The sequence below is a fragment of the Sitophilus oryzae genome, unplaced genomic scaffold, assembly GCF_002938485.1.
Source record: "Sitophilus oryzae breed Bouriz unplaced genomic scaffold, Soryzae_2.0 scaffold_889_pilon_pilon, whole genome shotgun sequence".
Lineage (NCBI taxonomy): Eukaryota > Metazoa > Arthropoda > Insecta > Coleoptera > Curculionidae > Sitophilus > Sitophilus oryzae.
In genome coordinates this window covers 18,011-33,568 of record NW_022147515.1, presented here as the reverse complement: position 1 = coordinate 33,568, position 15,558 = coordinate 18,011, and the positions used below count along the sequence as shown (strand labels likewise).

Below are 15,558 nucleotides of genomic sequence, written 5' to 3'. Positions count from 1 at the left end.
AAACAAAAAAATTCTTAACGTTTTGGAAAGTTTATCTCTTTCCGTCGTCGGAAGCAAAAAAAAATATAAAGAATAAAGAAAAATTTATTTAAAATATTTAAATTCAACTATTCGAGAACACTTTAGTTTATTAAAACAGATACGTCTACAAAAAACCGTTGACGTTCTGTTAAAATGACCATTTTATCAAGTTAAACTTAACAATTACTACCTGATAACAATTACTTAATAAGGTAAAACCAAAAAAACCCCAAATTTTCTGTATGATTATTTTTAATTTTTACGTATGTTATGTTTATTTACGTTATGTTCTTTAAAATCAAAGAAGCGGTTGCCATACATTACTAACATCTACAAATTTATTTTTATTAGATTGAATTAAAAAAACCTCTTTTATTTTTCTTTTAGAGAGGCTATCGCTTCTTTCATTACAATTGTGGCGTTATTAAAATTTATTCTGTGCCCTGTGTTCCATGAATGCTGACAAATCTTAGATTTGTGAAAATCTCCCTGTCTTAAAAAATAATCTTTATGTTCTTTAATTCGAACATTTAAGGGTTTAAAATTTATCGCATTCACATATAATATGTAGTATTTAACAAGTCTGTAGATTATCAAATTATTGGCAAATAAAATAAATTTCGTGATGAGTACGTGAAACGGAAGTACGTAGGCGATGTTAGACAGGAAGTTGACAGAATAATACTGTCTATAGCAAAAAACTCTTTGAATTTTGCTTTGTATCGTATATAAAATAATGTTATACCTTGTATAACTTATACTATATTGCATTAAAATACTGTTTAATATTTTATTAATATTTACTTCCAATCTTAAATATAACACTATTCTTCCACAATTAAACCACAATGATCTAATTGTAAAAACAAATAAGTACATAGTACATCATCGTTACGTTTAATTTGTAAAGTGATATGGCTGACTCAGCACTATTTTTTTTGCAGGATGTGGTGGACGATTACGGGAAATTTTGGAAACATTCTGCCAATCGATTGGTCCAAATCGTATGCCAGGAAATTACAGATCGATTCCCTACATTTAGAACAGGTAAATATTAGTTTCTTTTTTTTATTATCTGCCATTTTATTATTACCAATTTTTGGCATGGTTTTTTGTTCAAATGCGTATACAGGGTTGTTCACCACATACGACACGGAGTATTGTAGCTAAACGATTAGATTTTTACATATTGTAAGTTTTGGGTTCGTTGAAGGACTATTAGAGCTACAATTTAAAAATATTTTTACAGGATACAGAGTGTCCCAAATAAATAAAAAATATCAAAGTTGTATTTTTTTAAATGGAACACCCTGTTTATTATTACATTTTTAGTTTCTACGATTAAAAATAAGGTTAATTTGATAAAGGTTTATTACACTTAAACCTTAAACCTTACCGTTTTAGAAATATTTTCAATTTTGTGAAATTGCAGTCAAAATTTTAAGGCTTCATTTCTCCAAGGGTATCAAAGTTTTTAATACTAAATATTTACTGAAGTTTATTTATTGATCAGTTATTGTGTTGCAATAATAAAAATTATACTACCTCATACAGAGTGTCTAAAATTTTATTTTAAATAATTACTAGCTTTAAACGGCAATAACTTGTTTAAACTAGGTATTTATTATAGTTCTATAATAAATACTAGGTATTTATTATAGTTCGTGTGTACTTACTTTAATTTAAATATCGTAATCTTAAATTATACAGGGCGTTCAAAATTCCACGCCAAACTTTCTAAAGTATAAATAATGTTTCTAAGTTTTTTAAATGGAACATCGTGTATATTATTTTTTATTTAGATGCAGAATCAAAAAATGAACATTTTTTGTGTTTAAAGTATTTCCATATTTTTAACGGTTTCGTAGATATTCGCTGTATTATTTTTTCAACAGTAAATTTTTATCAAAGCCACCTAAAGACTTTTGCCTGGTATTTTACTGTTTTTTTTTTGTAAAAAAGCCTCTCAATTTACTCACACTTTTTTGAGTTACCCTGTAGAAGTTAAAATAGTTTTTTGAAATAGAGCCTAGTAAAAAATCTCTAAGTAGTCTTTTTAAATGACTTACAAATGCCCGGTGTACTGTTGCAGAACCCTGTATAATATTTTTGAAGCGTTCACGTGTTAAAAAAAGCTGTGTTACAGTTCTTCGAAACGACAAACGTCATTAACAAGCGAGCTCTAATTTAAAATAATTATTTTAACAGATGAGGTAGTCCTCGTCTGCCATTATCGTTTGGTATAAATGTACCGTATATATTTGTCTCTCTCCATACTAAGCACAATGTGTGTGGGACAAATTATTTAGAAAGGCGAAATAAAAAAAATAACGCACATCTGGTGTATATTATGATTGTCAGTCAGATGACACATAATAACAATTGATTTTGAAAAGAATAACACTTATTATCCAAAATTCTTCTTTTATTTTTTAGTGTAATATGTATGAATTCTGTAATGTTATACGACTTATACGGGTAAATCACAATTAACTACTAATTTTACATATTATAAACATACGATAAAAAAAAACGGTGTCAAAGACGGCTGGTAAATGACAGTGGATGATAATTTCGGCGAGGTCAAGCCCTTGACGTCATTTACCTAACCCGTACTTTTCTTTACCTTTTGATGACGCTTACTGGTCCAAGAAAATGGGCCTTCAAATACGCCGAAGTTTAGGTAAAAACTTGAATTTTTCATTTTTTGAAAGATCTAAAAAAGAAATGTGAAAGATTTTTTTTTAAATTCACCCTCAAGAAGGGGTGAGATTAAACTTAACCGAGATAGGGTGGCTAGAAGCTAGGGGATTATAGTAGAAATGTAAAAAAATATATATGTAAGTTGCGGAAAAATTCATATATGTATTTAACATTTTTATTCAATTTGCTTGGGAAATTATAAATTTTAATCAAGATTTTTTTAAATTCACCCCGGGGTTTCAATAAAAGCTGTCCCCTATAGCTTCTAGCCACCCTATCTCGGTTAATTTTGATTTGAGTAAAAAATTTAGAGACAATTTTTATGTAAAATTGGATGCTCTACAACTTTTTTTTTTCTAGTTTTTAATGTTTCTCGAATTTCTCGAGAAAAAATAATTTTGTTTATTTATTTCACCCCTTCTGGGGGTGAATGTAAAAAAAATCTTTCACAATTCGTTTTTAGATCTTCCAAAGTAACATATCAAAAATTCAAGTTTTTACCAAAACTTCGTATTTGAAGACCTATTTTCTTGGATTATTACATCCAATTGGCCTTAAGAAAGTTCTAGTTAATTTATTTTTATATTGAGAAAACTTACTTTGAAATAGTGTAGTTTAAACCGTTATTTTTATTTTTGGCGTTATTCCTTTGAAGAGACCTCTTATTGCTGAACGACCAACAGTTCGGCTTCAGGTCCGGACGCAGCACTGTGCTGGCTATTCTGGACCTCGTGTCATTCATCTTGGATGGCTTTGAGGGTAGAGAACATGTTGGCGCGGTATTTTGCGATTTAAGTAAAGCCTTCGATTATTAGTGTCTCACGAGTTGCTCATTAAAAACTCGACTATTATAAAATTTAGTGAGGGTAGTGTTGCCCTTTTGAAATCCTACATGGGGACAGAATAGAGAGAGTGGTCGTTGATGGTGTGTGGTCGAACCCAAGACCTCTTAAAAATGGTGTCCCACAAGGCTCAGTACTGGGCCCTTTACTTTTTTGATTTATATAAACAACTTACCACATATCCGACGTGACGACCACTACGTTTTATTCGCAGATGATACAGCGGTCTCGGTCAGAGGAAAAGAACTAAAAAGACCTAGAGGAGGCGCGGATGACGCTCAAGCGAGGGCGGCTGACTGGTTCCGGAAAAATAACCTAGTTTTAAATGAGGCCAAAACAAATCGTGTAATTTTTTTCTTTGAGGAGTGTGCCTGAGGACTGTCGCTTCTCCGGGGAATCTGTTCCATTTTTAGGGGTTCAGTTGGACAGTGAAATGAGATGGAATGCTCATATTGAGCAACTATGCAAGAAGCTAAGAAGCGCGCTCTTCGTTCTGCGTAATTTGTCAGGTACTTTGTTTCCTGTTGCGTATTGCGGACGGCTTTACTACGCTCTTTTTTCATTCTGTGATGTCCTACGCTGTTTTGGCTTGGGGTCACGCACCTCAGTGGCGCAGGGTTTCGCGCTTTAGAGGAGGGCTGTGAGAGTTGTCGGAGGATTGGGCTACAGGGATTGCAGGGAAACCTTTAAAATGTTAAATATACTTACTCTCCCAAATCTTTATATATTGGAAAATCTATTATATGTTAAAGCCAATACGGAAAAATATCCCACAAATGCTCAGCACGGCTCTCATGACACTCGTAGGGCGGAGCACCTCAGTATCCCTATACATAGATTAGAAAGGTCCTGAGATGGACCTAGATACTGGGGTGTGAAGTTTTACAATAAACTCCCGGATGGGTATAAACTATTGTCCGATAAGGTGTTTAAGGGCAGGGTTCGTGGCTGGTTACTTGATAATCCACTGTATGACACGAGGGGAGTTTCTTTCAAGTGATATACATATTAATCTCACTTGATGGAAATTCCTTCTACAACAGAATGTGGGGAACTGGAAACTCCCAATCTCTATATTTATATTTACAATGTATTAACTAGAATATATTATTAGATTTTAGGATAAATAAAACACCAAAACGACCTATTTTGTACTCGATACAACACACACCATCATTTATTTCAGACTACTTTTTATTACCCATAATTCCCATACACAGTTCCCATATGACATTCTCATCTACTTCCGCTAGGGTGCCGGTAAATTTAAATTTTTGATACAATATTCCAACACCCCCACTTATCAAAAATATAAAAATAACTAACCTTTTTCTAAACCTAACCCCTTTACAAAATACATATGTTTTGTACCTCCAACACTTTTTGTTAATATATCAGCTATCATATTTTCTGTTTCTAAATATTTTAACTGAATAGTGTTTTTATCAACTGTTTCTCTTATAAAATGATACCTGATATCTATATGTTTAGAGCGTTCATGAAAAATTGGATTCATTGATAACTTAATGGCACTCTGATTATCATTAAAAATTGTTACACTATCCAATTTATCAGTCAGCTCGTAAACTAAATTGCGTAAATATATGGCCTCTTTAGAAGCATCACTGAGTGCCATATATTCTGCCTCCGTGCTGGATAAGGCTACAGTTTTCTGCTTCGAACTTTTCCATGATATGGGGCCACCTGAAAGCTTAAAAATATATCCAGTATAAGACTTTCTATCAGCTTTATCTGATCCCCAATCAGCATCAACATATCCTAGCAAATTTATATCATCCTTAGTAAATTTAATTACATAATTTTTTGTTCCTTTCAAATATCTCAGTACTCTTTTTGCACATTTCCAATGATAACTGTTATTACAATTGTTAAATTTACTAAGAAAACTAACACTAAACGATATGTCTGGACGTGTTAATACTGCTAAATACATTAAACTACCTATTAGTTTTTGATATTGACAATTATTAACATTTGTATCACAATTATTTTCATTAAAATCAAAACTTTCCATTGGAGTAGTAACACTTTTACAATCTAGCATATTAAATCTTTTAAGAACCTGATTAACATAATTTTCTTGACTTAACATTAAACAATCCTTTTTTTTACAAATAGTCATACCCAAAAATTGTTTAACTTGACCCAAATCTTTAATTTTAAATTCAGAACTTAAACATTCTTTTAAAATTTTACTGTTTTTACAATCATTAGAAAAAATTAAAAAATCGTCAACATAAAGAGCAATTATTGTCAAGAGATTGTTATCCTTTTTTGTATAAATACAGGGTTCAAATATTGACCTTTTAAAATTTAATTTTAATAAAACTTCATTAACCCTAAGATTCCAAGCTCTTGATGATTGCTTCAAACCATATATGGCTCTATTCAGTTTACACACTTTACTCTCATTACCCTTAGTTACAAAACATTCTGGTTGTTCCATGTAGACTATTTCCTGTAAATAACCATTCAAAAAAGCTGTTTTTACATCTAAATGTGTTATTTCTAAGTCTAACTTTAAAGACAATGCAAATAATAACCTTAAACTAGAATGTCTCACTACAGGAGAAAAAGTTTCATTGTAGTCCACCCCTGGTTTCTGAGAAAAACCTTTAGCTACCAAACGAGCTCTATATCTAACATCACCTTCACTATCACACTTCTTTTTGAACACCCACTTACACTTCACTATTGTGGCGTCCTTTGGCTTGTCCACAATTTCCCAAGCGTTGTTTTCTTCAAAAGAAGCTAGTTCCTCTTCAATAGCTCGCTTCCATTCTGCATGATCTGGCCTCGACATGGCTTCTAGAACACTCACAGGAGTATCATCTGTCACTAGAACTTCTTCGGGAACAATACTTTCATTTTGCTCAGCAGTAGTTAGATACGTAACATAATCAGTGAACTGCTTTTCTCGCCTTGGCCTCTGAGATCGTCTTGCTGCTTCTGGATCAGACAAAGTCGTGTCTGGCACATCTGGTTCATAGTCACTGTCTGTAGAGTCCATATGAACTGAAGATTGTTCTTCTGACTGTTGATATAGACTGTCAAGTGAACTATGTAAGCTGTTTTCACTAACCTGTGTATTTTGCTTATTTTCCCCCACTTCAACTGACTCCTCTGTTACTTCACTGCCATAGCTAACATTCATTTTATTGGTTTTCAGGTTTTCATGTATAATAACATCTCTGCTTGTTGTTACATCATCAGTGTCTGGGTTGTAGATCCTATAACCCTTGATATGATCTGAAAAACCAACTAAAATATGTTTACAAGCTTTTTTGTCAAATTTAAGACGCTTCTCTTTAGGAATATGAGCCATTACTGTACTGCCAAAGATTCTTAGACCTGAAACATCCGGTTTCTTCCCTGTCCACTTCTCAAAGGGTGTTTTTCCATTTAGTCCACTGGCTATGCATCTATTCCGTAGATAGTTAGCGGTATTTACTGCCTCTGCCCAAAATCTTTTTGGTAGACCTGCATCATACAGTAAACATCTTGCTTTTTCAACCAATGTTCGATTGTGTCTTTCTGAAAGTCCATTTTGTTCAGGAGTATAAGCGTTCGTCTTCTGGTGTATAATACCTTCTTCCTGAAAAAATCTCTCGAACTTATTGCTACAGAACTCACCACCTTGGTCACTGCGGAATATCTTGATGTTTCTGCCTTGTTGTTTTTCGACCATTGTTTTAAATTCCTGGAAATACTTGAACACCTCATCCTTTGTCTTCAAAAAATAGACAAATGACATTCTTGTAAAGTCATCGACTAAAAGTAAAAAATATTTTGAGCCACCAATAGAAATCGTCTCCATAGGTCCACAAACATCTCCATGTATAACTTCAAGCACTTGGTTGCTTCGTGTTCCTGTGGTTGGGAAAGGTAGCCTGGTTTGTTTGCCTTCACAACATACCACACAATTTGACTTGTCAATTCTTGCTACTCCTTTCAACTCCATGCCACTTACACAGTGTTTCATCTTGTTTAAGTCTTGGCAATTTATGTGTGCAAGCCTCCTGTGCCAAAGTTCACTGTCATCGCACGCTGCAAGCATACATTTTTCAACTTTCATGTTTACTTTATACACACCTCCAACTAGAGTTGCTGTAGCCACCAAGTCGTTATTCCTACTGTATATCGAACAACCTTCTTGGTTAAATGACACTCTATTTCCTTTAGCAATCAGTTCACTCACTGACAAAAGATTTGTCGTCAGATTAGGCACGCACAAAACACCATAAACAGTTATATTGTTCTGTGTGTCTTTTACACTTGTAGAAATGTCCATATCGCCTAAACATTTCACTGCTAATTTTTCGTGGTTAGCAACAGTAATTTCTTCAATGTCTGGTTTTCTCTTGTTGTATAATGCATTTTCATTGGGAGACATATGCCTACTCGCACCAGAGTCCAAATAAAAATCATTCTTATTGTATTTTCCGCTTAAAAATACAGCACTGAAAGCATATTTCGAAGAATTCGACGAAGAAACACTTAAATTTGGGCATTTCGACTTAAAATGTCCAGGTTGTTTACATTTGAAACAAATTATTTTACTTCTGTCAATTTGGCGTCTGTCAGAATCACGCCGGTCATCCACAGATTGATTACTACTGTTAATTGACACTTTTCTGTTAGAATTACTGCCACCTCTTGACTGATTTCTGAAGTTACTACCGCTTGCTGCAAAGGCACCTGCTTTGCCGACACTGCCAGAGTTTTCTTCTTGCATATCAAGCAATTTACTTTTGATGGTATCTGTTGTGATTGCGATTCCTGCATGCTCGATCGCCATCAACATGGGGGCGTACTTGTCTGGTAAACCGGCCAGCAGAAGGGAACCTACCCATTCTTCGCTTATATCAAACTTGGTTTTCCTTAACTTCTGTGATGTTTCAATCACTTGATTCACGTACGACTCCATATTTTCACAACTACTCAATCTCAAGGATATTAAATGTCGCAAAAGCCCTATTTTTCTGGTAAATCCCACATCTTCATAGAGTGATTGGATCTTTTTCATAGCTTCATTGCATGTGGCCGCGTCTTTAACATGCACATATAAGGAAGGATCTAATGTCAACACGAACTTCGCTTTAGCTTTTGCCAGAAGTACACTGTCTGTCTCGGTGCCTTCCAAACATTTAGAAAGTCCCTCGAGTACAAAAACGTTTTCTACCGCAAAGCACCATTCGTCGTAGTTTTCTCGACCAACTAGCTTCGGAACGCTTGCCAAATAGTTGACGGCCATCTTGTGAAAAAAGGAACGCCACCGATACCCGATTACGACGCAACGAAAAACGACGTTTTTTCTCTTCCCTTTCACTCCGTAACTACCGAAATTCCGTAAACTTGCCGTAACTACCGAAACTCGCGTTTTGGGCTGGTGTCTGGGCCCATAACCTATTAGATTTTAGGATAAATAAAACACCAAAACGACCTATTTTGTACTCGATACAACACACACCATCTTTTATTTCAGACTACTTTTTATTACCCATAATTCCCATACACAGTTCCCATATGACATTCTCATCTACTTCCGCTAGGGTGCCGGTAAATTTAAATTTTTGATACAATATTCCAACATATATAACTGTCATTGTATACCCATCTAATATGATGGTTTTAACTTTATGTCTTTTGTGTTAATTTTTAAGTTAATTGTGTTTTATATATGTATTTTATTTTATATTTTGACTTATGTACGCCACTATTTGTATGGTATTGACATCAATAAATTATTCTATTCTATTCTATTCTATTCTAAAACATGAGAATATTTTTTTTGGGAATAGATTTATGTCTGAATTTTTTTTCAATCTTAAAAATTTATGATAAAACAGTTTTTGTCGAACCTTTGTCACAAATATTTCCAAATTTATGATTTTACCAAGATACTAAAATCGACAGAAATGTACTATATTTTTTCGTGAAGTAGTGCACACAAGTATGGACGAAAAATTGTTACTCTCAACAACACTTAAACAACATTTAGGTGGCGTACCCTACAAGTAGGAGTCATGATGATATTGAAAAAAAAAATGATCTATAATATCAAAAAAAACCCAGTCACCAATTTTCATCCAAATATCGACGTTAGTTCAGATATAATTTGGAAAAAAATAAAAATTACATAAATAGTTTGTTACTTGAATTCAGTGATGCACACTAACCACAATCTAGGAATTTAATTTGATAGTTTTTATACGGATTCCGATGTTTACCACAAGGAATGTACTAATATGGCTTTCCAGAGCTATGACTCAACAATTAACTGATACATTTTAAGAGTATTATTTCTTGGTGTGCCTTACATTGATTTTATTTTATTTGAACTATTTAAACAGCGATAAAACAAATTTTTGTTGCCCTAGTCTGGAAACAAGTTGTAGAAAAATTATACAGAAACTTATTTTTTGACACATCAAAAAAGGTTTATTTTGAGAGTGTTGTTTTTAATTTTTCAGCAACCACAAACACCTGAAGACGACCTAGACCTCTCCTCTGAAGACGAGGCTGTAGCCAACGATTTGGACATGCACGCCCTTATTTTGGGTGGTATTCAACAGGAAGCAGAACCCTTAAAAACAGCAGATGAAGTATGTCATTATTTATTTATGCTTAAACCAGATTACAACAAAATTATTAATATTTTTGCAGGTTATTCAAGAAATTGATGACATGATGCAAGAAGAAGAATATTCTATGGACGAGAGTCCTAGGGATTCGTTTGAGAACAGCGAAGTAATGGAAAAAGCTAAAGAAGTTTTGGCATCTCCTTTATATGAAGACAGTAAGTCAAATAAATATGTATGCCGGGTGTTGCATCGTCGGGCGGGACATAGGAAATCCCATGTAAATTTTAATGGGGTCAGTTATTGGCTTTCCTAATTATTTTAGAGAATAATTCTATTTAGGTTTATTGAAGAGCACTAAAACCCACATTCAAAAAGAATAACTTTAGATATTTTTGATTTGGCTGTTTACGAGTTATCGCCGATTTCTTTTTAAATATTTCTCCTTTCTTATGGCCCTGTATTTACTTATGAGCACCAGTCAAGGTAAAAGATAACTGTCAAATGAAGTTGTCATTTCAGAAATTTACCTACCTATTTAGTTCTTTATTATTATTGAAAACTCATTCCTACATAAATCTTAAAGATGTATTACAAATTAATATGAATTAAAGTAAAATAAAGTAATCAATTACAAGGTTAATTATAGTATTATTACAATATTCAATAACTTATTAATTTAGGTAGGTACTATTAAATTGTTAGAACTTTAGGATTTAAGAAGATGTTCAAATATTCCGAAAACGCTGTAGTGTGATCTATTCCTATTTCATCCTCAAGCTTCCTTGTGCTGATCTTTCCATCGTTCCCTTCCACGCACAATAAAACTTCCAAGTCGATATCATTTCTTGCATCTTCTCTTTGTTCATGCCTTACTTCACTTATCTTCAGTTATTTATTAGGGTACCACCTAGTCTCAAATCTCTGGATATTCCTTGCGATTGTAGATTTTCCAGGTATCGGTCTATTCGGATACAGAGCAGCAAACATGTCCGACACTTTTGATAACCATTTCCTTGATAATACCATTTAATCATCAATACTTTTCTTCGGTAGTATAGTTCATGGCTAATATTTTCGATGTAGGTATGAGGTTTTTAATAATAATAATAAAAGTACTAAATAGATAAATTTCTGAAATGACAACTTCCTTTGACAGTTATCTTTTTTACCTTGACTGGTGCTCATAAGTAAATACAGGGCCATAAGAAAGGAGAAATATTTAAAAAGAAATCGGCGATAACTCGTAAAGATCAACTTCAATTTATGTCATATACTAACATACCAAATCTCTTTTGTTATCTAAAAAAAAAAAAAGTTGAAGGGGTGAGTCACTTTTGAGACGCACCTGCCATATTATTGTCTTAATACTTCAAAAAGCAAAAATACGATTTTTTAATACATTCTCTGTTTTTTTTTTCTCTAGAATTGAAGGATCTGAAGTCTATCTCAACTAAATGAACTCTTCCTTGAATTAGAAGTACTGATCAGAGAGTTCTCAGAAACTCTTATTACGGAACTGGCACTCAGAGACGAGCTTGAGTATGAGAAAGAACTCAAAAACACTTTCATTTCGCTGTTGTTGGCCGTCCAGAACAAGAGAAGGCAGTACCACGTTGAAAGGAAAAGAAGTTCGAAAAGTAATTCAGTTAAAACGCCCAGTGGACTGGACCCAAAGGTAATGTTATTTAGTTTGGTCAAAATATAACTTTTAATTTTTGTCCCTGCCTTTTTCAGTATTTGACCACTGTCATTCCTTACCATATAGATAATGGTACACCAGATAATCAAACTTTACAAGTTCTAATAAAAAGTATGTTTGTTTTTTATTATGAATAAAATATATCTTATAGCTATAATTAAATAATTTTCTTTAATATTTATTTGTTTATTGTTTCTAGTTCTAAAAGCTATTAATGAAGATAGTCCCACTGTACCCACCTTGCTTACAGATTATATATTAAAAGGTAAAAGATCCGTTCTTTTTACTACCGTACGATCGAAAAAAAACGGCGTCCAGTTAGCTTGCAGCTTGGAAATGAACATCTATGACATTCCCTCCCCATATAATTTTATATATAAAATGACAGCGATCTTCATTTCATAGCCATCGCTGACGCCGTTTTTTTTCGATCTTATAACATATTTCATAGTGTTTTTAGCCTGTATGGTACTGTTTTAATAAACTACTTTTAAGTTTTTTACAAGAATATAAGAATTTAAATCTGTCCAATTCACCGGTCAGTTGTATTTTCTGTCGGTTTTGGATATTCTGTCATAACCAACAAGAGATACAGGCCAGAGACATCGATTTGTGACGTCACCGCAATAGTCGGGCTTTTGAATTGTGCCATATGGTACTGCCTATAGTTTTTGCATAAATAATAGTATTTATTGATATAGTCTGTCCAACGAGAAGATCCTTGACAGTGATAGATGTGTCTGTCATTTTAATTTCAAAGTAGTTTATTTTATTTTACAAAGAAATAAGTTGGTACAACTGGAACGCATAGCAGGAAATATTTAAAATTTGATTGACAAGATGACAAGTGATTACTTCAAAATATTGTGAAAAAACTGTATAAAACTGAAAAAATGTAATCGAGTTATTTTTATTTAATAAAACCGGTATGTGTTAATACAAAACAAACTACATACAGAAAAAAAAGACACTACATACCAAAAAATATAAAAAAGAACTATTTTTTTACTTTCAAGCTTTATGGAAACTACCCGCATTTATGATTATATTTATCAATATAACTTATGTACAAATACAAATTTGCAATATTCCACAGGAATAAATAAAACAACAACATAGGTAAATAAAACAAACTATTTTATTAATAATAACACCTACCAAATTTTATACCTTGAAGGTTGATTAATTAACTTTAATCTTAATTTTTAATAAACCAGTTACCTCTTGACATTATTTTTCTGCAGTACTAAAATCCATTATTTATCTATCGTGTGATGTCGATATTTTACAGCTACTCCAGTTTTTAGTATGTGTTTAGTTTGATCCTTATATACGAGATGCACTTATCTACGACGAAATGGTATACAAACTTTAACGATGGGGTGTATAAGACTTTCTGCCTGGGCAGCGAGTATTAACCATAAACTGTGCTCTGGGTCTACAGTTAATTTTCACTCCGATTTTTCTCTCCACTTGACTTCAAAAAGACACAAAACACACGTAATAATACGAATCAAAATGCATCATCTTCCAAAACGCAGGGTATTTAACAAAAAGTTGACACAAAAATTATAACCTATAATTTGGCAAGACTTTGACAAGCGTCAAAATGACAAAATCTAAAGAGCGAGTTCATACGCATCGTTCCATCAAACCAATAAAATTGAAATACGATCTGTCATTTTTAAATAAACCAATAAAACTGGTTAAAACAACAAGACACGACGCATGACGGATTTATATTTAAAACCCATCCATAGATAACTTAAAAATTATTAGAAACTTTTTTTAGTAAAATAAATAGATTGGTATGGGACGTCATCTGCTTTTCTTCTGTCATCGTCTGTCGAAATCTTACCTGAGAAAAAAAACAGAGTATAGTTTTGCCAGATATAAATATGAAAAATATTATACACAAAGGTATTAAAAAATAACATTAACTTTTTATCGCGTTAAAGTAATTGAATAGCATTAAAATTTAGATCTAAAACACGAATATTAATATGAAATAAACAACAGCATAAGATGAACAGAATAAAATCCAGATAATAAAAAGCATGTCCTAAAATTGCGTTAGCGAGTATTTAGCAGCTAGTAATAATATATCTTGTGATAAAGTTTCCAAATATTAAAAAATTTGAAAACTATACTTTATCGACAAGTTTAGAAAATGTATTGTATATGATAAGGGCAGAATACATTTTAAAGTTTAATTAAAAATAATTGTAAAAGTTTGCCTAACATATTATCATTAAGTAATTTGTAGTTCGATGTTCAAGTAACCATTTCCATAAATCGTAAATAAAATGATAAAGATATTTTTTTATATAAAATACTGAAATAAAGTACAAATCATTTAATTTCTTTAAAATATATTGCCATTTCATAATAATAATAATAATTTTCAATATTTATTTCATCCTGAATTTCCAAATCTTGTTTTCTTTCATCGGGATGTTTTCTCTTTATGGGAAATATGCACAGTTATATAAGAGGGTTGATTTGGAAAAATTGTAGGCACAGCATCTTCTGTAGGTTTTGGACGTGACTTAGTTACAGTTAATATTGTTGGGAAAGAGAATGTAGACAGATCCTGAGTACTTATTATAATTGCTGCTACAAGGCACAGGCACAGAACAATGTCGCAGCATTTTTTTATTTCACAAAGTAAAAATAAAGAAACGACAACTGTTTTACCTAAAAATACACGTCACTTACGTTGGTTTAACACTATACACTAACACTAACTCTATTAATTATGTTTTTATATAAATTCCCCAACTTTTTCTTAGCCCGGATACACAGCCGGCATCGCCGGTGTTACTATAATTTTTACCGAAAGTATAGTTTTTTTCGTGGGTACGATGTTATGAATCGGATCTAGATAGTTCGCTATTCACTCAAAATTATTTAGTATAATTTTATTAGCATAGAAACGCGTAAAAAACACAGATTTGTTGCGAAACTAATGAAAACAATTGGTTTGTTTACGACTACTAATTCTCGACCACTTCGGTAGAACTGTCAAAACAGTCAGGCCTTGAATATGACGTTAGCCACGGTTCTGTCTGTCAGAACCTTCCCTGGCTCTTTGAACAGACTATAGCTACAGCAATCAATCTATATAATATTATTTCAAGTACTTATACAGGGTGTCCCAGAAATAAGTGCAAGTATTTTAAGGGGTATTTTTTAATTTCTTGTACATTTAATCTACTACCTATGTTGCCATATTATCAAGAAATTATTATTTTTAAATAAACACTAAAAAAATTTCCAAAGAATTTTTCAACAAATTGCGGATTTTCAAAAAAAAATGTTATATAGGCGTATTTCTAGGGTTGCTACCAGTTAAAATACTTGCACTTATTTCTGGGACACTTTGCATATTGTTATAAAACTAAACTTAAATAGAAAATCTAGTGATAATTTCTATATACATAGCTAAAAACAACCTTTTTTTTCTAGTTATATGCCCAACGTAAACCAATACCTAGGATAGAATAAACTCGCACAAGAGTGGTTTTTTTGACAGATCTAGCAAAATATTTTTAGTTGTCACTGATATATGACGTCTATATATGACGTTACGAAGGAATGGATTCCAACAAATTTTTTTGACTATTGATTAAGGTATTTTTGCATTTTTTTCCTTGTAATTTTTTGCGATTAATATACCGGTGTGATC

General features: G+C 32.5%; 1 protein-coding gene across 1 annotated transcript; it reads left to right on the top strand.

Annotated features, from left to right (window-relative positions):
• Positions 1–945: 945 nt before the first annotated feature.
• Positions 946–15,411, top strand: LOC115890612 (fasciculation and elongation protein zeta-2-like). The gene is given in 8 exon segments (XM_030910890.1): positions 946–1,068; positions 10,061–10,192; positions 10,254–10,386; positions 11,595–11,608; positions 11,610–11,846; positions 11,906–11,981; positions 12,070–12,135; positions 15,339–15,411. Coding segments are annotated over 8 exon segments (777 nt in total). The 5' UTR covers positions 946–966; the 3' UTR covers positions 15,356–15,411.
• The last annotated feature ends 147 nt before the right edge of the window (positions 15,412–15,558 follow it).